The sequence below is a fragment of the Equus caballus genome, chromosome 20 (assembly GCF_041296265.1).
Source record: "Equus caballus isolate H_3958 breed thoroughbred chromosome 20, TB-T2T, whole genome shotgun sequence".
NCBI lineage: Eukaryota > Metazoa > Chordata > Mammalia > Perissodactyla > Equidae > Equus > Equus caballus.
Window position 1 is genome coordinate 58,049,124 of NC_091703.1, and position 24,840 is coordinate 58,073,963.

A 24,840-nucleotide genomic window follows, 5' to 3' on the forward strand; every position below is an offset into this window, starting at 1 on the left:
CCTCTCAACTCCCAGCTGTTGCCCATAGGAGTAATTCCAAATTCCTTTGACAGGCATATAAAGCCTTTTACAATTTGGCCGCAACCTACTTCACTCCTTTTCTTCCTGGCCACTGTAATCCTGCACCCCACATTCCAGATCTGGTGCATTTCTCAGCGTTTCTTTAAACAGCAATGCCCTTCATTCTGCCTTTATCCAAACTGTTCCTTTTGCCTGACAATGCTCTTTGCCCATTTCTATCTTAGAAATGCTCGTGCTTCCACACCCCGCTCAGAGGCTGTGCGGCTGTCCCTGGAACATCCCTTCCTATTTGCAGGGAGTTCCCTGCTCCCTCTGCCTCCTCAGCCCTCTGTGTAGCTCTCCTGTCTACCACTCACAGAGTAAAGGTTATCTGTGCTTTCCTGAGGGTAGGGCTTCTCCTCTCATCTTCTTGCCCCAGCTCCAATCCTAGAGCCTGACATTTGTACTTACTGAGTGAATGAATTATATTTCAGGTTTGCAGTTTATAGGCGTGCTGTTAAGTCTTGTGGGAGATGCAGTTTCCAAAACTGAGCTAGAGGGGACCTTGTTTTAGGTGATAGCTTTAGAGGAAATGCTGGGCTCTCATGAGGTCCTTCTCCCACATGCAGACAGGGGCCCATTGGGCTCCAAGTTTCACTGAATCCCATGTAAGGCAGTCTATGTTATGGCAAGGCTCTGGTCAGGAGATGCTCAACACATGTCATCACAGGGTGTTAGAATTGGAAGGGGTCTTACAGGGGCCAATAGTCTAACCTCAGTTACCCAAATGAGGAAATTTGGGCTAGGAAATGTTGGGTAATGCTCCAGCCATGCAACAAGCTAGAATCAGAACTGAAGTTTGAAGCTGAAATTTCCCCCTACTCCCCAACGCCAGCCACTCTCTGCTCTTTCTATCCAGCCCTAGCTCTTCTCTGGCACTTTCTCTGCTGCTCAGCAAGCACAGGGGTGGCAGGCAAAGGGGGTGGATGTGTTCAAATTCTCTCACTTCAAATGAGAGCAATTGGACATGGAAGGAAAACTGACTATGATTTCTTTTCCAAACTGAGGGTCCATTACAGCAACCTGACTCCTTTCCTGCTTCTCCGCTAGGTGACCCACTCTGAACATCTTAGATCAACCCAGGGCCTAGAGAGAACCGGAGTCGGCCCTTTGCTCCTACGGGTCCTTCGACGCTCAGATTCTCACATGTGCTTCCTATGGTTTTGCATCACTCCTTGCTCAGTTAGCATAGAGGCTTCTCAGAATCAAGTGTGCAATGTGCTTTTTCTAATGTTTACTCAGGAAAGGTCATTGCATTAGAGCTTTAAGGAGGAAAGACGCAAAGGAAAACACATGATCTATAATAAGCACGTGCTGTGTAACTTTCAAATTGGATATTCATGCACAAATGTTTGTATGTATAGAAATTTAAAAATAGAGACATCTGTCCTTGCCCATCAAATGGGTGAATGAAGAATGAAACAAAACCAGGGAGGGGCCAGTGTTGAACTAGATGATCTCTAAAGAATATTTCCAGGGAAAAATTTTGTGATTCTTTCAAGTGATAGAATCCAGTGAGAAGAAGCCTAAAGGCTTCCACTAGAGCCATTTGATTGTTTCTCCTTGTGGGTAAACAGGAATTAAAAACTAAGCAAACCACATTTAACTTTTCTCGAGTGCGTGGCCTTTGGATGTCCATCTATTTGTGCACAATAGCGCATCAATTTCCCTCCCACATCTCTTATAAACACACCCTACGATCTTTTGTTAGCATGTTATAAAGGCCTTCGGGGAGAAGCCTGCCCTTTGGTCTCTGCAACAGAGAAATTCCCACGGCACTCCTCACAGTGAGAACATGTGTAACACTCACTGTGATCCTAGCTTCTCTGCCTTGGGCCTCATCAAGACCCAATAGTATGGGCATATGAATACATTTCCAGAGTGTGGACTCCAGTGTCCAAAAGTAGTGCCAAAATTGAATTTACTTTAATGATAAGAGCAAATGGAACAGTATATATAATAACTGGTTATAATTAAATATAGCTAATATGTCCAGGCAAGCTGGCTAATAAGTGTTTAAAGGGTTCAAAAGGAAAATAGGAAAGAATCAACAATAAGGACAAAAATAGTTCTATGATTTATACAAGATTATAAATTTGATAAACACTTATAGAAATTAGAAATGTCCTTTGAATATTGAAATGTCCTTTAAAAATTTAATAATCCCCTGTAAAAGAACATACATGGGAATGGTTTAAAAAATTCTTAAAATTCCAGAGATCTGGAGAGTTCACTTGAAGATGGTGGCACAGAAGCCTCCTGAACTCACCTCCACCCAGAGACATACCGAATCTACAGCAACAGATGGAACAATTCCCTCTGAGAAAAATCTGGAAACTAGCTGAGTGATTCCTATACGTCAAGTAAGCAAGAGAAAAAACCACACTGAAATGGATAGGAGAGGCTGAGACACATTCTCACCATAAACCCAACCCACAGCATGGGAACACACAATTGGAAGGGAACTCATAACTCCCAGCTTCTCCCCAAGGAGTGAAAGATTTAGACCCCATATCTGTGCCCCCAATATTTTTTTCTTTTAAAGATTTTATTTTTCCTTTTTCTCCCAAAGCCCCCTGGTACGTAGTTGTGTATTTTCAGTCGTGGGTCCTTCTAGTTGTGGCATGTGGGATGCCGCCTCAGCACGGCCCGATGAGCAGAGCCATGTCCACGCCCAGGAGATTGGGAACACCTCACAGAGAGGTAGGAAGAAAGCCAGGAGTGTGGGGGCCACAAAAACCAAGGGGATCAAGAGTTTCAAGACAGAGAAACTGGTCAACACTGAATCACATGCTGTCATGTGATCTTTGGATTTAATGACAAAGTCCATTTTTTACCACGTGGGGGAGCATTTTCATGAATGAAAGCCAGGCTGTTTGAGGGTCAGAATTGGAGAAAGTGAATGAAAAAACAAAAGCTGTTTCAAGATGTTTGGCTGTGAAGGGACAGAGAGAGGTAGGATGATATCTGGGGAGTTCAAACTGGAGAGAAGTCTTTGTTTAAATGATTTTTGTTATTTATTTATTTATACATAACAAATGGGCCACATGGTGAATAAGATAGCTGTACCTCTACTCTTGAGGAAGAAACAAGTAGAAAGGAGTTGATAATATAAAGAGAGAAGGAGAATAACTGATGGTATGTGGTACCAGAAAATCAAGAAATGGATGGAAATTAGAGCAGTTGTTGTAGTAGGCAGAATAATGGCCCCCAAAGGTGTCCGCATCCTAATTCATGACCCTGTGAATGTGTTAGGTTATGTTATGGCAAAAGGGAATTAGAGTTGCTAATCAGCTGACCTTGAGATGGGAGACTATCCTGGATTATCTTGGTGGGCCCAATGTAATCCCAAGGGCCCTTGTAAGTGGAAGAAGGAGACAGAAGAGAGACCCAGAGAGATGGCAGTTTGGGAGAGACTTGGTCCGACGTTGCTGGCTTTGAAGATGGAAGAATGGGCTCACGAGTCACGGAATTTGGGTGGCTCTAGAAGCCAGAAAAGCTAGGAAGTGGATTCTCTCCTAGATGCCCCATGAAGAAATACAGCCCTGCCCACACCTTGCTTTAAACCCAGAGAGATCCGTGTGAGACTTCTGACCTACAGAACTGTATGAGAATAAATCTGTGTTGTTTTAAGCCACTAAGTTTGTAGTAATTTGTTACAGTAGCAAAAGGAAACCAATATAGTGGTCTTCAGATACTTTTGCCCACACAACTCCTAAGTGAATTTTTTCAAACTGTGTACCTCCTCACATATTTTCATGCAAACATCTAAAATTTTTCTTAAGTTCAAATAGTTGAAAAAGACATCATTTCTGCTGCATGTAAATATTTCATTTCAAAAACAAAACTGTTGTATCGCTCTTTTAAATGTAAACAAGGAAATCTAAATTTCACAAGGCTTTTATATTCCCCATCATCTATTTAAAAAACACATATATGAGCTCTTCTTTAATAGATGAAAAATTTTCATCATTACCTTTTCTCCTTGAAATATTTTCATTCCAGTTCCCCCACAGAAATGTATCCTAATGTAATATAATTTTATGCCTAAAAGTCTATGTATGATTCTATCAAACTTCTCTGCAATAAAAATATGTATATAAATGAAAATTTCAATATTTTTTGTGAAAGATAAGGCTGTATGTCTGTATAAGTTATCATAATTGTTTTTAGTGTATGATTATCCAGTCAATATGTGTTATATATAATGATAATTATTAAATCTTCTAGATTTAATAATTTACTTTCTAAGTAAAATTTTATGGGAACTGCATTGCTTTGTGAGATGAATAGTTTCCTTTTTTCTAATTAGGTCATGTAGCCATAGATAAACATGACGTTGCTAGAATGAGACAGGATTCAGTATCATCTATATTCCTATTGTTATATATGTTAAATGAGAACTATTATTTATATAGTAAATGGAAGAAAATGGAATGATTTTTTAGAACATCACTCAATTCTTAGAAATTTTTCCAAGTTATATACTCAAATTCACAGTAATATATCAAAAATTATATTTAAAAATTTAGCTACTGACCACTGTTATACCTACTTTTAATTTTGTTGAAGGCAAAGCATAGAAAAGTGCTAACTTACCAAAGTATTTTTTACCTAGCCCTTAGAATTATTAATTTTCTTATTTTCTGGGAAATATACCTAGGCTTTACCAAGGCTTTATCAAGCTTATCAAATGCCTCTTAATTATACCTGCTACTCTTTCCTTTAGAGATTCCTTGTGTGTGAGCTAAGATTACATGACAATTGAGCAAAACCCAACCCCACAAAATGGGAAATTGCATGTTTTAGGACTTTTTCTCCTTGACTGTAAATGGAAACGTATATATCCATCTAAATTTTTATTTTCTGCCTTATTTCAAACTGCCTTAAAAATACGTGGAGGGGCAGCCTGGTGGTGTTGTGGTTAAGTTTGGGCACTCCGCTTTGATGGCCTGGGGTTTGCAGGTTTGGATTCCAGGTGCGAATCTGCACACCGCTCATCAGGCCATGCTGTGGCAGTGTCCCCTTACAAAATAGGGGAAGATTGGCACAGATGTTAGCTCAGGACAATCTTCCTCAAGCAAAAAGAGGAAGATTGGCAACAGATGTTAGCTCAGGGACAAGCTTCTTCATTAAAAAAAAAAAAACAAACCCAAAAACAAAAAGCATGGAGGTGAGAGAGTCAAGCACTTGAGTATTATTATTATACATAGATTGGTGATTTCATATTATAGTTGAAGATAATTATTTATCTTGAAACTTTTGAGAGAATTAAATAGCACACCTGCCTCTGAGAGGGAGACATTAATATTACAGTAATTTTTAACAGTTTCAGAGCATTATGTCCTAGATTGGTTTGGGGAACATTTTATCCTATTTCCATACACAAGGAAGTGCTCTGCTTTAAAGGTGCCGTTTAACCTGCTTCGTGGAGATTCATAGCAGAAAGAAGAGAAGGTATGGAGCCACCAGGAAATGTGGGACTTAGGTGGTTAACAATTCTTAACATTATTTACAGTAGAACCAATAACATATTTCTATGAAGTCAACCTGAACTTAATATACACATAATAGCAAACAATAAATGAGCAGAGAAGTGATCGACAAGCAGCAGCAAACAGGAGACTTTCATATAAGAAAAAAGAGAATATGGATTCAAGAACATTTTAGTACAAGTTAGTGAAATTGCTTCACCCATGCATCTGAATAAATGTTCAAGATCCTATAAAACGCTAGCTTACATTCACATACGTCCCTTGTATTCAAAGCTGTAACACTGACTGGCTGAGGAACTTTTTCACTTCCTTCTTGGAGATCATGAAAGCATACTTCTGAGCCCTAGATCAAGACACGGCTGAGCTGAGTTCTCGCCAAACACTCTGCGTTAAAAAAAATGTAGAGCAGGTAGCCTCAGCCAGTTGGACTGCCCGGCATGCCTTCCACAAATCTCAAACATTCTAATTCTAGGACAGTTAGAAAGATGAACCCAGAGCCTTGCCTTGAGTTTGTCACCTGCGTAAAGTAAGGCACTGCCACCTTGCTACAGGTATTTACTTACAGGTATTTTTCCTGCTCTCTCTGCTTTCTCTCCTTGCGCTCTCCCTAAGGTGATGTATCTTTTGGCAGCGGTCCAGGAACGGAAGACTGGAAGCTGTTAAATGAAATTGTCATCACTCCTTCTGCCCCATCTTACAAAATATCCCAATTCAGCGCATCTCAACTCTCTAGCCAGGGTTCCACCAAAAGCAGAGCCTGAGACAAATACTTGCCCACAGGAAGCAGCGAGGCGTGAGCGTGAAGGAGGAAGAGTGAGAGCCGATATATGAAGCTTTATCCAGTTGGCCGCTGCTAAGATCATGTGAGGAGCCTAATAACATGTGTCTCAGGACCATTTCTCTGTGAATAAAGGGGGAAGCCTTTGCCCGCCTGCTAAAGGATTCTCCCACAGAGGGTTAACTTCCCCACGCTGTGGGATTGCCCCTGTGTGAGTTCCCACTCTCCCACAGCACCAGAAAAGCTGAGGCCAGGAGCTTTCAGGTTGTACCTGCATGAAGCTGGTCAAAGCCTGTGAAGAACAGGACATGGGAAGAGGAAGGATGGAGAGGATTGGAAGAGGTCGTAGAAGGTGGGTACAGAACCCAGGATTCTAGAGCCCCCATGAGTTCCTAATAGAAAATTATGTAAGATAGGGAGAGACGCAAGGTCCAAAATGCGTTTCAGGTGCTTAAGTGATTTAAGAAGACTTTGCGGAGACTAAAATCTTGAATTGTTTCTTTAGCCCTTTGGATGTTTTTATACTCTGGTGAAATGTATCCAAGTGCGATTAAGAGTGGGTGAGGAGAGTGTCTGCTTTTTGTGAAGAGCGAAGAATGTGATTGTTAAAGGGAAGATGGGAAAGGAGAATTTTTGTAATGCCTGGAGCCAATCTGCATTCTCAGGCAGGTCAGTTTTAGGAGGATTCGTTCAGAATTTCAGGATCTGGAAACTAGTCCCCTTTTTGAGAAATTTCGTGACAACGTATCCAGTGTTCTTCATGGGTTTACATATCCACTTTTTAAAATTTTATTTTATTGAGGTCAGAATGGTTTAGAACATTGTGAAATTTCAGGTGTACATTATTATTTATCAGTTTCTGTGTAGACTGCATCATGCTTGCCACCAAAAGTTTAATTTTTATCTGTCACCATACATATGTGCCCCTTTACCCCTTTCACCCACCCTGCAACCCTCTCCCCCTGGTAACCACTAATCTGTTCTCTTTGTCCGTGTGTTTGTTTATCCTCCACATGAGTGAAATCATACTGTGTGTGTCTCTCTCTGTTTGGCTTATTTCGCTTAACATAATACCCTCAATGTCCATCCACGTTGTTGCAAATGGGATGATTTTGCCTTTCTTTATGGCTGAGTAGTATTCCGTTGTATATATATATATCACATCTTCTTTATCCCTTCATCAGTTAATGGGCACTTGGGTTACTTCTACGTCTTGGTTATTGTGAATAATGCTGCAACGAACAAGGGGGTGCATAAATCTCTTTGAATTGTTGATTTCAAGTTCTTGGTTAAATACCCAGTAGTGGGATAGCTGGATCATTTGGTATTTCTATTTTTTGTTTTTTGAGAAATCTCCATATTGTTTTCCATAGTGGCTGCACCAGTTTGCTTTCCCACCAGCAGTGTAAGAGGGTTCCATTTTCAGTAATTATAGCCATTCTAACAGGTGTAAGGTGATATCTCATTGTAGTTTTGATTTGTATTTCCCTCATGATTAGTGATGTTGAACATCTTTTCATGTGCCCATAGTCTATCTGTATATCTTCTTTGGAAAAATGTCTGTTCATATCCTCGCCCCATGTTTTGATTGGGTGTTTGTTTTTTTGTTGTTGAGTTGTGTGAGTTCTTTATATATTTTGGAGATTAACCCCTTGTTGGATATATGATTTGCAAATATTTTCTTCCAGTTGGTGGGTTGTCTTTTCATTTTATTTATGGTTTCCTTTGCCTTGCAGAAGCTCTTTAGTTTGATGTAATCCCATTTGTTTATTTTTTCTTTTGTTTCCCTTGCCTGAGTAGACATGGTATTTGAAAAGATGCTGCTAAGACCAATGTCAAAGAGTGTACTGACTATATTTTCTTCTAGGAGTTTTATGATTGCAGGTCTTACCTTCAAGTCTTTAATCCATTTTGAGCTGACTTTTGTGTACAGTCTAAGATAATGGTCCACTTTCATTCTTTTGCATGTGGCTGTCCGGTTTTCCTAACACCACTTACTGAAAGGACTTTCTTTCTCCATTGTATGTTTTTTGCTCCTTTGTCGAAGATTAGCTGTACATAGACTTTCAATTCTGTTCCACTGATCTGTGTGTCTGTTTTTGTGCCAGTACCATGCTGTTTTGATTACTATAACTTTGTATTATATTTTGAAGTCAGGGATTGTGATGCCTCCGATTTTGTTCTTTTTTCTCAGGATTGCTTTTGCTATTTGGGGTCTTTTGTTGTTCCACATATATTTTAGAATTCTTTGTTCTGTTTCCATGATGAATGTCATTGGGATTCTGATTAGGATGGCATTGAATCTGTAGATTGCTTTAGGTAATATGGACATTTTAACTATGTTTATTCTTCCAATCCATGTACATGGAAGATCTTTCCATTTCTTTATGTCATCTTTGATTTCTTTCAATAATGTCTTATAGTTTTCAGTGTATAGGTCTTTCACCTCCTTGGTTAAGTTTATTCCTAGGTATTTTATTCTTTCTGTTGAGATTGTACATGGGGTTGTCGTCTTGAGTTCTCTTTCTGCTAGTTCTTCATTAGAGTATAGAAATGCAACTGATTTTTGTAAGTCGATTTTGTACCCTGCAACTTTGGTATAGTTGTTGGTTATTTCTGATAGTTTTCTGATAGATTCTTTAGGGTTTTCTATAGATAGAATCATGTCATCTGCAAACAGCAAGAGTTTCACTTCTTCCTTTCCAATTTGGATACCGTTTATTTCTTTTTCTTGCCTAATTGCCCTGGCCAAAGCTTCCAGTACCTATGTTGAAAGTATCCACTTTTGAAGTCATTCAAAGCCCAGGTGGAGAAATTAGCCTTCACTAAGAGGAGGCAGTTCTCAATTATTTCAATACAGGGGAAGGCAGAGGGGTGGTACTGACCAATTCAAGCTGTCAGGCTTAATGGCATGAAATTGCCTTCCATGATTTCTGGATTCTTCCTCCACACCTCCACCCTTTCTGTTCAGTCTTACTCATGGGATGCTCTTCAGTGTCTCACATTCGTTGTGGTGATCCTAAACTTCCATCCTTGGGTCTCTTCTCTCCTTAATCTCCAGTCTCCATACTCTGCAGGCAGATGTCAACCACTCTCATGGTTTTACTTGCAAACTATACATGGATGAACACCAAATATTTGTCTTTAGCTCCGAATTTTCTTCCAGAGCTACAGACCTATTAACTCCCCTGTTTCCTGGATATCCTCCCCAGTGATGTCTCAGATGGCTGGAATTCAACATGTCTTAACTCTTTGTCTCCCCTGCCACTCCTAAATCTGCAGGTCCCCCAATTCCCCATTATTGTGTATCAACCATTATCTTCTCATTCCAATTGGCTAGAAACTTGAAAGGCACCTTGGACTTCCTTCCATATTTTGTACATCAGAGTCCCGTTGATTTTATTTCCCAAAGTCTTTACATTCATTTCCTTTCCTCCATCCCCACGCCACTAACTCAGTCCAGGAGTTCATTGTCTTTTGCCTAGATCATTGAAAAAGCTTCCAAACTGGTCTTCCTATCTCCACTCACTTTAGTCCTCCATTCTATTCCCCAAATATCCCCCTAAGAGTGATCTCACTAAAATGGAAATCAAATCATGTTACCCCCTTGCCTAAAACTCAATGACTTTCCGTTTCCAATAGGATAAAATTCCAACTGCTTAGCATGACATATAAGATCCTTCATGATTTAACTCTGTATACTGGGGTTACTCAAAATAAGCAATTATGCAAATACACTTTTCTCCACCTGGAATGCCCTTGTAAATATAATTGAGCCTCATTAATATTGTGCTGTGTTAAGGGGGCTGTTTATCTGGTTTTCTCCACTTTGGGGAACAGAATCTTTTTTATTATGAAATATTTCAAACACATAGGAAAGCATAGAGAAATAATGAAAAAATGCCACCAAGCTCTGTCAAATCTTAAAATCTTGACACATTTTCTTCAGATATATTTTGTTTGTTAAGAAATAAGTCATTGCAGATACAGTTATGAGCCTCATTCCCCTTTTTCCATCCCTCTCTCTCCAGAGGTAGCCACCTTCCTGAATTTGGTGTTTATCCTTTTCTGCTTTTACTATGTTGCTTATGTCTCCATAAATTTTATATATTATTGTGTTGTACACTTTTAAGCTTTATGTAATTGGTATTACAATATCCTGCAACTTGCTTATTTGTTCAACAATGCTTTTGAGATTTATCCAAGTTGATACATGAGGCTCTAGTTCTGAAGGGCTATTTGGTACTCCACTGTATGAACATACGCAGTTTATTTATCCATTCTCCTATTTAGGTTGTTTCAAATTTTTCCCTATTACAAATAATGTTGCAATAAACCTTTCTGCATATATCTCTTTTTCTAGGTTAAATACCTAGGATGGAATTCCTAGCAGAAGAACATGTAAATCCTAAACTTTAGTACCTATTTTTCTCTAAAAATTCCTCAAAAAAATGTTAGTATAAATTTTTCTCCAAAGGCAATAGAACCTTTACCAGTTGGGTAAGGTCCAGGTACAAATATAGTACAAGCTTAACTCAAGACGAGGTTCTTAAACTAGCAACTTTAGAAAGTTTTTAAGAGGACCTTATAAATGATTGCACCTGTATTCAGTTGTGAGAATTTCAGTACCTACTGTATGTGTGTATTTTATTTGTATAAGCAAGAAAGGAATTGTGTGGTTTTGGTATCAGTCACTAGCTTCTTCTCTCTGGAGGAAATGGTATGATGGCCTTCTAAAGAATTGACTTTCTGCTGAGAGCTCAGGTGCTAGGAACAATTTCTCTTCATTCATGAAGTCAGTCAATAAATTTTTATTGAGCACCTACTACATAGCTGGCACCATTCTCAGTACTGGGGTACACCAGTGGACACAAGGGATAAAGCCTTGGCCCTCTCAGAACTTATATTCTGGTGGAGGTAGACAGACAAGTAAATACGCATATAAAGATATAAATATCAGCTGGTAATAAGTACAATTTAGGAAAAGCAGGGAAAATGAAATAGGGCGTGCTGGAGTGAGGGGGAAGAGTTGCTCTTTTATAAAAAGTGGTTGTGGAAGATCTTGCTGCAAAGGCGACATTTAAATAGGTAATAGAGAAAGGAGGAAGTGAGCCATGTGATTCCATGAGGGAGGAGCTTCAGAAGCAGAGGGAAAGTAAGTACAAAGGCTCTGAAGTGGGAGACTGCTCTGCGTGTTCGAGGACTAGCAAGGAGGCCAGTGTGGCTGAGGTGAAGCGAGCAGGGAGAGGGCAAAAGTGACAGGGGTAGAGTCAGTGTTGGGAGGGAATTGTTGGTTTTACTCTGACTTGGCTGGGAAGCCATCGGAGGGATAGCAGAATGACATGATCTGATTTAAGTATTTGAACAATGACTCTGATTACAAGAACAGAAGTAGGGTGCCCATTGTGGAGGCTATTACAGTATTCTTGATGAGAGACAGTTATGGCTTGGACCAAGATTTTAGCAGTAGAGGTGCTGAGAAGAAGTCAGATTCTGGATGTATTTTGAAAGAGATCTGGTGTTGGATTGGACGATGTCTGTCATGAACAATGGAAACATGAAGATACCATAACTGAGATGGATAAGATAAGAGTAGGAACAGGTGGAGGAGGAGTAAGAAGTTTCTTTTGGGATGTGGTAAGGCTGAGATTCCCGAGACTCCCAAGTATAAATGTTTAGTAGGCAGTGAGATATGTGAATTGGAGTCCGTGGTTGCAATCAAGGCCAGAGGTATAAATGTGGGAGTCATTTATAAAAACCATAAATGCTTTTTAAAAGAGTGAGGCTGGGTGAGATATCCTAGGAAGTTAGTTTGGATAGAGCAAAGACATTCTGTTCTCTTGGATTGGAAGAACTAACATAGTTAAAATGTCCATACTTCCTAAAGCAATCTACAGATTCAATGCAATCCTTATTAAAGTTCCAACAACATTTTTCACGGAAATAGAACAAAGAATCCTAAAATTTATATGGAAGAACAAAAGACCCTGAATAGCTAAAGGAATCCTGAGAAAAAAGAACAAAGCTGGAGATATCACACTCCATGATTTCAAAATATACTACAAATCTATAGTAACCAAAACAGCATGGTACTGACACAGAAACAGACACACGGATCAATGGAACAGAATTGAGAGCCCAGAAATGAACACACACATCTGTGGACAGCTAATTTTCGACAAGGGAGCCAAGAACATACCATGGAGAAAGGAAAATCTCTTCAGTAAATGGTGCTGGGAAAACTGGACAGCTACATGCAAACGAATGAAAGTAGACCATTATCTTACACCATACACAAAAATTAACTCAAAGTGGATTAAAGACTTGAATGTAAGACCTGAAACCATGAAACTTCTAGAAGAAAACAGGCAGTACACTCTTCGACGTCAGTCTTAGCAGCATATTTTCAAGTACCATGTCTGACCAGAAGAGGGAAACAATAGAAAAAATAAACAAATGGGGCTATATCAAACTAAAAACTTCTGCACAGCAAAGGAAACCATCAACAAAATGAAAAGACAGCCTAACAATTGAGAAAAGATATTTGCAAACCATATATCTGATAATGGGTTAATATCCAAAATATGTAAAGAGTGCATACATCTCAACAGCAAAAAAACAAACAACCCAGTTAAAAAATGGGCAAAAGGTCTGAACAGACATTTTTTGAAGAAGATATACAGATGGCCAACATGCACATGAAAGGATGTTCAACATCACTAACTATCAGGGAAATGCAAATCAGAACCACAATGAGATATCACCTCACTTTCTTTGGAATGGCTATAATTAACAAGATGGGAAACAGCAAGTGTTGGAGAGGACGTGGAGAGAAGGGAACTCTCACACACTGCTGGTGAGAGTGCAAACTGGTGCAGCCACTATGGAAAACAGTATGGAGATTCCTCAAAAAATTAAGACTATAACTGCCATATGATCTAGCTATTGCACTGCTGGGTATTTATCCAAGGAACATGAAAACATAAATGTGTAAAGATACATGCACCCCTATGTTCACTGCAGCATTATTCACAATAGTCAAGACTTGGAAGCAACCTAGGTGCTCATCAAGGGATGAATGGATAAAGAAGGTGTGGTATATATACACAATGGAATACTACTCAGCCATAAGAAACAATGAAATCTAAAGAAGGTGTGGTATATATACACAATGGAATACTACTCAGCCATAAGAAACAATGAAATCTGGCCATTTGTAACAACATGGATAGACCTTGAGGGTATTATGCTAAGTGAAATAAGTCAGAGGGAGAAAATCAAATACTGTATGATCTCACTCATAAGTAGAACATAAAAACAACAAGAAACAATCACATAGAGACAGAGATTGGATTGGTGGTTACCATAGGGGAAGGGGGGAGGGAGGAAGGGTATGATTAGGCACATGCGTATGGTGATAGATTGTAATTAATTTTTGGGTGGTGAACATGATGTAATCTACACAGCAATTGAAATATAATGATGTACATCTGAAATTTATATAATGTTATAAACCAATGTTACAGCAATAAAAAAATTAATTAATTAATTAAAAATTAAAAAAAAAGAGAGATCTGAGGGCTGAGTCCTGGTGCTCTCCAACATTTGGAGTGCAAGGAAATGAGGGGGAAACTGCAGAGGAGACCAAAGGGATAGTCTTTAAGTCAGGAGGACAGCCAAGACGCTGGTGTTCCAGAAGCCAAAGCAAGAAAATGTTTCCAGAAAGAGGATGTGGTACATTCTATTAAATGTTGGGAGGTCAAATTTTTAAGGATCAAAACTGACTTTGGATTCAGCAACATAAGTGTTATTGGTGACCTTGGCAAAAGCTATTTTAGCAGAGTGGTGGACTCAAATGCCTGTTTGGAGTAGGTTCAAGAGGAAATGTGGAGAGGAATTGGAGAAAAAGAAAACAGACAACTTTCAAGGGAAGATTTTGTTGGAAGTCTCTGTTAATGCTTAGAGTCTAAACTTCAAAGGCACCCACAGTTGGACAGCAGCTTGCCCTTTGCTTGGTAATGCCCTTCGGTGTTCCTTGGCGATCGCAGTTCTGGATATTCACTCCACTTACTTCATTCTCACTGTCAGGTGAGTGGATCCTTCCCCACCTCGTCTGTATGGTGAACGCATATTTGCACTTCAGCATGACGCTTAGGCATCTCTGCATGTGTGAAGTCTTCAGACGGAACAAATCGTTCTGGACGTTGTGTATGTTTTTAGTATAACTTCATTGTGGTATTATAATTTATCCCCCACTAGGCAGTGACTTTATGAAAACAAGTGTTGTGACTTTCAGGGTCCCCAGTGCTAAGTAGTGTCTGCCTAGTACTTAATAACGTTAAGTTACTGTTGGTTGCACTAAACTGAATTATTTGAAAGAAACGTAGGGTCCAAGCCTTCCCTTCCATTTCCAAGTGGATAGCAGTGTGCCCTACTATTTCTGTAGGGGAAGGAGCAAACACTATTCATCCCAGGGGAGCCTGAAACAGGTCCTCGTGGAGAGTTTCGTAAAGACCTGTTTTTATTACAAGTACTTCCAGTTGAAGTCAGAGGAGACCTGATTGACGCACACTTTCAAGGGCCTGCCTGGTATCTTTGGTGTGTTCCATCACATTGATTTGTGGTGGCGCTGAAGTGGGTGACCCCGGAAGGTGCCTTTTCTCATGCACCATTACACCAAACTGAGGGCTCCGTTAGTTTTTCACTCAAGCAACAGTATTTCCTAATGTGCCTTCACCAAGCACTGATGTCATTTCATTCCCAGAATCATTTCAATTAGATTCCACACAGTCTTTTATTGCGCTTTGGAAGTCTTTTGAGATGACAAATTATTTCTATATTCGATCTGCTGTCCTTTTCTTTTCTCTGCCTCTTCATGACTGAAAGCCCCTGTGTGCTTTGTTTTGTGTGTTATTTGGCCGAGGAGGAGTTGTCTGAAATATAATTCGACACCATTCCTGAAGAATATAATCCTTTTGCACTTACCCTCTATGTTTATTCTTGGGTTTCTGCTATTAATTAGCAAATTCATTTTCTGATAGCCACAATGAGGTTAGAATAAATGTACTGAGCTAGGTAGCCAGCAAAGCCCAATGTATTCAGAGTGATAACAAGAGACCAATTCTGTTCTGATAAACACCATTAAAAGGAAAAGATAAATCAATTCTTATGGGCTTAGTCAGCAAGTTTTATTTTACAAAAGGAATCTAAGCTGAACCACAGCTGTAATTTGGAGTCTTAGCTCAAAGTGACTGCTTTGTATTTTTCTCCAGGGTCAGAAAATCAAATCTGTATTCTGCTGGTCAGGCACACCGTAAAGAGTGCCACCTTCACCTGGGTTGTTTGGAAGGCCCATAAGTCTTGGTCACTAGGTGGATTTCGATGCGCAGCCATGAGTTCCACAGGGCATTAATTCTGCTCCATGGCTTGTCCATTTGAAATAAAAAGTGTCGGTGAATACATTATACTTGGGGACGTCTAAATCCCACTTTAGTTCGTTGTCATTCTCGAGGTCACCGATCGCCTTTGCTATCATTATTTCAGTATCCAGAGCACATTTGAAGTCTGCTGCTATTGTGTCCTTTTCTTTTATCTTTGACAACTGCATCAGCTCTTACTCTTGAGGAAATTAACACTGCCTTTTGTTCACGAAGCAAGATTATTTGGAAAGGTCAATGGATGTAGCACTTCACTTCGGTCTATTTCTACAGAGAAACATGTCTGTTATATTTCAGTGACGCCCTAGGATAAAGATCTAGCTTATTTGCGGTGAATAGCCCTGTAGAAATGATCATTGTAAATTCATTTGTTATTTGAAAGAAACTAGTTTCACTTAGAAAATTTTATGAGTGGATCTATTAGAGGAAATGCAACCAAACCATTGCTAAGAAGTTGGCTCTGTGGGGACTGCGGAAGCTACGACTGTTTTCATCCGGTTGGACTCAGAAAGTTCTTCTTGAGTGGGAAAGTCACTGGTACCTGTTTTCAGCACACATAAGGAGTCATTTAAACATTCTTTTCACTTTTATTCGTATTTCCACTTTAGCGATTTGGGCTAAACCATGGTAAATCTGTTGTATTCCCTCATACTTTTTCTAATAGTGGATATTATTTTATGCTATTGATACTAACAATGTTTAGGCCAGAATGCAAATTGTCGTGGATGGACTTTTTAACCAAGAAAAGTGGAAAACATGTCTCATAACTCCTGAGGGTAGACAGAGGCAGATAGGAATGGAGGTGGAGGTTGTAAGAAATCATGTTTTCAGCAAGAAGTATCTGAATTATATCTTTGGGAGACAACCTGATCAGAAATTCATATGTGTAAGAGGTGCATGAATATTTTATCGAGAACAATGGTAGGTCGAGAAGAGTCCAGGCTTGGCATACGAATGATGGATACAAACCAAGTGTATGGGCATTATTAATACCTACTGTTATTTTCATTTTGTCGGCAAGCCTTCCTTATACTCCAGATATATGATATAACTTTAGGAGAATCAAAGGTATCAGCTCAGACTCACAGAAATAATTGCATTCAGCCTTAGTTCCAATTACTGGGACTCTAACTGTTTGGCATTTTAACAGTTTGTGGCACAACGGCACAGGGTGGATGGGCATGAATTGTCTGGTTCATGAAATCTTGCTGATGTGGGTAAAATTCCTTCTGTGACACTCTGATGAAAACTGCTCTTCATTTGGCCAACAAACAAGGTAAACATATAATTTATCATGCAAAGTAGGAGAATTTTGAGAGTAATCAGGGGTGCTGTTAATAATTAAAGTAGCATATAGGCAACTGCATGTTGTCAAAGATTTTTCTTAGAAATGAAATGGCTTTAAAATATTCCTGTTCTTGTAAAAACTCTTTCTTCTTGTATAGTTTGTAAAAGATAATCGAACTCAGTTAAAAGGCTTGACAAAATGTACTTTTACTGTAGAAAAGACTGGAAAAGTTTTCTCTAGGATCAATAAATGTTGCGCCGTGGAAGAAAACATTTGCTTTGGTTTTATCTTAATAGGGCTCAGGGTGGATGGGAAAAGAGAAACCCTTGAAAGAGTGATGATAGAGACTTCAGGAGTTTGTTAGTCCCACAAATGAAGAGTCTATAGGAGAAAAGCACAAGTTGAACACAGGAAGGAGCAGTCAAAATGGCAACACAGAGATAAAAGGAACTGCCTTTTCTCCCCTTTGCTTTCTCTTGAAGACATGGTACCATACACAAGATTGACATGTGTGTGGGTTCTGGAAGATCTAGAAATGCTGCCCTCCGGAGAAGCCAAGGGCAAAGTAAATAACGTCTCAACTGGATTTTGATGGCAGATCGAGTGTGAAATTGTTCACTTGATCTTCCTTACGTGGCTTTCTCTATTCATTATATTTCTTTATAGTTCAGTGGTGGAAAAATGACTGACCTGTATGCCAGCTATTTTCAACAGGGCAGCTGGAGATTGGAAATAGGCCGGGGATCTAAGCGGCGAGGTTAGGAAGCCAGTTTGACCCCTACCTGAATATTAGAATCACCTCAGGAACCCAGGCCCCGTTCATTGTGAATCTTACTAATTGCTATGGGCTGGAACCTGGATTACCATAATCTGAAAAACTCTCAGAAGTTCTGCTATGTACTCAGGCTCGAGAAGCAGCGAGTTAGAGGCCCTGACGATACAGCAATAGTCCATGAAATCATTCACTGGGGGAGTTGAGAGTGTTAAGCCTACGTAGTTTTATTTGAGGGTCTGTAGTTCATTACCTTGGTTATGAAGGCACAAGCGTGCTGGTGAGATTCTCTCAGCTTTGGTGATCTGAACAAGATTTTGTTTTGCTTTCACTTTTAGAGAATAGTTTGATTGAGTATTTTCTTAGTTGCATTAGCCAAATTTCAAATGCTCAATGGCCACATGTGGCTATTAGACAATGTAGCTCTAGAGTCCGATTTTAAGTGCCTGCCTACAGATACAACTTTCTAGTTATTTGGGCATGTTACTTAACCTTTCTAAGTCTTGGTTTTCTTATTTGTAAAATAGACTAATCATATGACCTAGATCATAGGAATATTTTGAGGGTTAAATTAGATCATCTGTGTGACATACTTAATGCAGTACTTGGCACACAGTGCATGCTCATCGTTGGTGATTGTTTTGACAATTAGGGATCTTGGGCTGGGAACCAGACTGGGGTTAGGAAGAATGGCAAAATCTGTTTTGAACATCCTGACTTTGAAGTGAAGATAGATCCAATGGATTAGAAGAAATAGCTTAGGATTCCAGTGAAAGGCTTGAGCCCAGAGGAAATGCAGAAAAGAAAGCCTTGTGGACATTCTCATGACTGCTAGAACACTTATTGTCCTCTTTTCTCTCTTTCCTACCAGACTGTGAACTATCTGATGTCTCCTAGATGTGGCTAGTGCAATTTGGAAAATAAATTTCTAATTTTATTTAATTTTAAGTGCCTGGTATTGTGCCTGCACATAGTAGGCATTTAAGAAATGTCTATCAAATGGACAAACTGAACTCACCAAGAGACTAAATGTAGCAATAGAAGAGAGACTTGAATACTTAACTATTTTAGAGGACTTTGGCCAATTGCTACCTGATCATATGATTTTTAAGTAATGACATAATTGAAAATAACACTTTGGCATACTCTCAGATATACCTTTTGAAATGGATAAAAAGCATCAATTTTGTGCTAAAAGTTTGGTGTATTAGAGGTACTCTGAGATGTTAAAAATGAAATCTTTCTCAAAAGGGCATTATGTTTTAATTCAAATTAATACAGTCTTTTTTGTTTGTTTGTTTCTTCTCATTATTTGCATTTTTAAGGCAATCTCTGTGCTTCTGAGAGTTTGAAGACTGTGAAAGTCATATGAAAGGTACACAAGAAACTATCCTGCACTCCTCCCGCCTAGCAAATCTTTCTCTCTCAAGAGGAGCATGTCAGAGAATTCTATTAGTGGGCGACAAGGAGGCAGTCTAGTTAGCGTGCCATCGCGTCCCCATTTGGTGACACTTTTCTATAGCATTCTTCAGGCCGTCTCGTTTGACACTTTAGACCAGCTGCCAAATCTTTTCTTGCTCTCTGTAAACAAGGCTGTCACTCACAGAGCGTTCCCCTTACCTCGGGTAGGGAATGGAGGTTAATGACTTTGGAAATGGAAAACAGAACAACCATCAAAAGGACTTTTAATACCAGGAGAATTATAGGGGAATAATTGAATCAAATAAAATAAGAATATAAATAGACCGTATTACAAACCACATTTGTTAAAAGGGTTCATATCAGTTGAGGTTTTGTGTTACCTGGGAAGAGTAATAAAAAGGAATAAAATAGATTGAAAACGGTTATCCTTGAGAAGCGATTTCTGACTTTTTGGCAGGATTCCCCTGTGGCTGCTGATGCCCATATAATGTGTCTCATTCCTACTTTCTTTTCAACTTCAATTCTGCTTTACAAGTAAGACTTCTGATGGTTTTCCCCCCTTAGAGTATCTTTGATTTATCATTTAGTTTAGTGGTTAAAGAAAGGAGACAAGCCTCTGCATCTGGGGAAATGCTGACATTTTTAGGCTTCTGATAGTGGCCTTTTAAGGTCAAATACTCTAAGAGGAATCAAGAGCATTTTCTCTTTTTGGACAGATCCTGTTCAATCTGAATCAGAAGGTGCTGGAAACAGAAATTAGAAGAGTAGAAAAGGACTTTAAAGAAAGAAACACAACCTCATACACACATACACAAATATGCAGCTAGTGCAGATGGGGATGTATTAATTTTGCATTATTGTATTTAATAAGCTTCTTAAATGCATGGCATACTGACAACATATATACCGTTCCAAGAGAATGGCCGGTTTACTTATAACGGTCCTTTGATTTTGTAGGTCTTAAATGGAACATTCTTTGATTCTATGACTCTCAAGTAGCATTATCATTATTATTAATTCAACAAATACTAATAAGGGCTTAATATATTCAGAGCACTGCTCTAGACATTGGTTTTAGAATGAATAATTAAGAAGACATGGTGGTCTGCTTATGGAGTTTACAGTCTAGTGGGGTAGAGATGCAACAGGTGTGTAATACATTTACAATTATAAACCATAAAGAATTTATAAAAAGAGAGAATAAGAAGGGATATGGTCAAGAAATATGATGGTATTTAATTTAAAATAGAAAATATAATAGGAAACTAATCAGGTAAAGAGCCTGGTGGTTGGGACAGGGATGGGGGCTGACTTTATATGGAATTAAATTGGGAAAATTTGCTAATATAGATAACTAATATGCTGTTGTGTTCTTTCCACTCTACAAGCTGCCTCTTATCTGGGAGCTGTTAAATGTTTGCAATTTATGATGGTAACTGTGGAGGTCTCAGGGAGGAGATACCACGATATGCTCCAGGAAATGGCAGGTCCGTGTGACTGTAGTTCACCAGTGAGGAAAGTGGCATTAGATGAGGTTGGAGAGATGGGCAGGATGTTGTGAGCTTGTTATTGAGTTTGTTAAGTGTCATCTTCTTAAATGATTTTTCTGGCTACTGTGTGGGGAATGGATTAGAGGGGGAAAAATGGAACAAGGGAGCTATTGCAGTGCTATAGGTGAAAGACAGTGGTGGCTTGTACTATGTTGGTGGCATTTGACATAAAGTGCATGGATTCAAGTCACCTTTTGGAGGTAGTCTTTAGAAGGCTTGCTGTTGAGTTGAATATGGATGGAGGTTAAGGGAGAGAGAGAAATTATGGATAACCCTCCAGTTAGTTTCAGGATTCAGTATCTAGGTGGAGGGGCTGCCTGGGAATGCAATTTGTTTGGGAATGAACTTAAACATGTTAAGTTTAATAAGTATGTGTGGCAAGTGGACATCTCAACTTGGCAGGTAGGTATATGAATCTGGAGGCACAAATGTGGGAATCTTTGGCTTTTATATGGACTTTCATGTGTTGGGAGTAGATGAGCAACTTGAAAGAGAGAGAAGAGATGTCCTTGGACTGAGCCCCGAGAAACAGCAACTGGTGGAAAGCAGGCAGAAGAGGAGGAATGAGCAAAGGAGACTGAGTGGAAGTAGCCAGAGAGGTAGGAGGAAGAATGTGAGGGAACCAAGGGAGAAGAATATTTCGATAAGGAGAGAGTGATCACTAGATTGAATGTGAGATTGAGTAGGATGAGGTGAGGAAAATGTCCACTGGAAATGGCAAAATGTGTGGTATTTAGTACTAATTGATAAAAGTAGTATCAGTGGAATGCTGGGGTCAAAACCCAACTAGAATGAGTTAAAGCAGAAATGAAAGATGGCAAAACAGAGAAACCAAGAATCAATATTTACTTTGAGGGATTTTGCCCAGGAATGATGTCAGAAGTGGAATAGCAGCCAGAGGGGGATATGAGATTAAGAAAGGGTATTTTCAGAGAGGTGATATCAATGCATATTGGTATACTTCTAGGATTAGTATAAAGAGAGGGAGAAAGGGATGATCGTGGAAAGACAGAGTAGAAAATATTGGAGTAAAACCCTTGAGAATTTGAGAGGAGATGGGGTGCAAAACACACAGGGAGATATTGACCATGGAGCGTGGGTGGGACTTCCATTGTGATACAGAGGCGATTGGTTGGCAGGTTTGGTAAAAGGAGAATGAAGAAGTCCTTGTCTGATTGCTTCTATTTCTTAGTAGGATCACTGAGAATGATGACATGAACAGAGGGGAGAAGGAGACAGAGAGCCAGTCGCTGGAGTCTTCTGTAAATGAGAGGAAGAGGCCAGGAGGACAGTGGATGTCAGTAATAATGACCTTTCCTGTGAATATTCTTCTCTTCTTGTATATTTTGCTTGCACAATGTAGAGGATAAAATATGCTGATTTCTTCTCCGTATTCTCCATTCTGTCTGGCTCTTTGTTTATTAGTAACGTTGGGAGGCTCTTCAGAAATTTGGCCAGAGTGGATCTAGAAACAAGGGTGATATTGTTTACAGAGAGCACAGATGGAGAGCAGGAGGCAGTGTCCACAGTACCAGTCTGTTTCAATGAAACTGTGCAGGCTCCACCGCGAGGAACATGATATTTAGCTAAGAGGTTATCCTATTTTAACATGCTATACCTTGCTCTCACTGAGGGGCAAAAATCTCCTAATCATATTGAAAAAAATTACACCACTATTGTGATATTTAATTTTCCTCTCCTTAAATGACTAAATGTAAATCAAAGTGCTACCCAAACAGAATGATTAGGGTTTGAATTTTAACCCATGCATCCTGGAAAATCCTTGAAAATATTTGATAGTTTTCAGATAAGAAGTAGCTTTTAGAGTGGAAAGAGCATAAATGGTGTGTTAGTTATCTATTACTGCATAACAAACTTCCCCCAAACCTATTCTGTGGGGGAGGAATTCAGGAATGTCTTAGCTGGATGGTTCTGGCTCAAGGTCTCTCATGAGACTGCAATCAAGCTGTCAGCTGGGGCTGCAGTCTCATCTGAAAGCTCAACTGGGGAGGATATGCTTCCAAGTTCACTCACGTGATTGTTAGCAGGCCTCAGTTCCTTGACACATGGATCTCTCCATAGGTTGTTTGAATGTCATCATGACATTTGGCTAGCTTCCCTCAGAATGGATGATGGGAAAGAAAGGAGGGGACTGCACAAGGATGTAAATACCAGGAGGCAAGGATCATTGGGAACCAGCATGGAGGGTGGCTATCACAGATGGTGTGTTAGGTTTCCACACTACACAATATCTTCATCATTTGGCTGTGTGACCTTCGAAAAGTTAGCAAACATCTTTGAGATGCAATTTCTCATCTAGTGTATCTCTATTAACTTTTCTTTCTCTAAAAAAATTATCAGCCCATTCCCTAAACTTTGTTTACACAGATGGATAAAAATAAAATTGCAGTTCTTATCTACCTCCTTAACTACTGTACTCTTCACCGTAGCCATCAACCATGACAAGATTATAGGAGATTCATAAGAGAATATACACTAGTCAATCAGCCATGCAGAGAGTTTCCAAATTTTGTAAAGATATTTTAAAGTAGAAGATTCAAATAGATATTTTAGAATAGTTATTCTACTGAAATCAGTCATCTTCAGGCTGCTCGTTACCTTTTTTAAATTAACAACTTTATATCTCAACAATTCACATACCATGTAATTCACCCATTTAATGTGTACAATTTATGGTTTTTAATACATTCACAGAGTTTTCAACCATCATCACAATCAATTTTAGAACATTTTTATCTTCCAAAAAGAAACCCAATAAACATTGACATTCACTCCTCATCCACCACCCCCAGCCATAGGCAGCTAGTAATCTATTTTCTGTCTCTCTGTATTTACCTATTTTGGACATTTCTTGTAAATTGAATCATACAGTAGGTGTTCTTTTGTGACTATTTTCTCTCAGCATATTTTCAAGGTTCATCCATATTGTAGTATGTATCTATATTTCATTCTTTTTATTGCTGAATAATATTCCATTGCATGAATACACATTTTATTTATTGATTCAACGGTTGATGGACATGTGGGTTGTTTCCACTTTTTGGCTGTTGTGAATGATGCTATGAACATTAATGTACAAATTTTTGTGTGGACATATGTTTTCATTTCGTCTGGGTATATACTTCAGAACGAAATTGCTGGTTGATATGGTAACTCTATGTTTAATATTTTGAGGAAATGCCAACCTGTTTTCCAAAGCAGCTGTATCATTTTGCATTCCTCCTAGCAATGTACGTGGGCTCAAATTTCTCTATATCCTTGCCAACTGTTTTTGTCTGTCTTTTTTATTATAGTCATCCTAGTGGATCTGAAGTGATATCTTATTGCATTTTCCTAATGGCTAATAATGTTGAGCATCTTTTCATGTGCTTATTAGCCATTTGTATATCTTCTTTGGATAAATGTCTATTGAAAGACTTTACCCATTTTTAAGTTGGGTTATTTTTATTTTTATTGTTCATTTGTGAGAGTTCTTAAAATATCCTAGATGCAAGTCCCCTGGTGTCTTATGGTGGTGTAAGACATAAAATTAGGGTTCACTATCATGCACTGCCTTGACATCTGGAAAAATTGGAAGGGTCTTGAATAGTCTAACTTCTCATTCCCTCCCCACTCTGCTCCCATGTATAACGTCCCCTAGCCAAACAGCCCTCCTTATCAAACAGACCAAATGTGGTTCCTGATTATTCTTGAGCAGTGGGTTTCAATTTCCTGCCAACCCATGGAATTATTCAAACAAGCTGGTCACATCCTTTCTTGGGAAACAGGGGGCATCCCACCCTCTTGATGTTACAAAGTTGACCTCCACAGCTCCTGGTTGTTCACTCTGTTTCTGAGTGCAACTCCCATGTGCCCCTACATGGCATGGTGTTCTCCTCTCCTGGGCTTTGAGTATATGTGACTAATAAACTGCTGTCAATCTTATCTGCTTTATTGCAGATGTTGTATGTCCAACCATCCCCATAACCCTAGGGTGGAATTTCCTCCTTCACCAATGCAATCAAAACAGCTAGATGA

At 39.2% G+C, this 24,840-nt stretch overlaps 1 protein-coding gene across 6 annotated transcripts in view; it reads left to right on the forward strand.

The window, feature by feature from the left end:
- The window catches only part of PRIM2 (DNA primase subunit 2), a 425,357-nt gene that overhangs the window by 360,823 nt on the left and 39,694 nt on the right, over nt 1–24,840 (forward strand). The window contains exon 17 of one of the 6 annotated variants that reach the window (XM_070245742.1): nt 6,168–6,685. The exons of 2 other annotated variants lie outside the window; for them this stretch is intronic. In XM_070245742.1, coding sequence (XP_070101843.1) covers nt 6,168–6,171 — 4 coding nt within the window. In that variant the 3' untranslated portion in view covers nt 6,172–6,685. Of the gene's footprint in view, nt 1–2,277; nt 3,698–6,167; nt 6,686–21,994; nt 23,805–24,840 lie in introns of those variants that run through there. 3 more of the 6 variants (XM_023624307.2, XM_070245739.1, XM_070245740.1) reach the window with 3 other exon arrangements.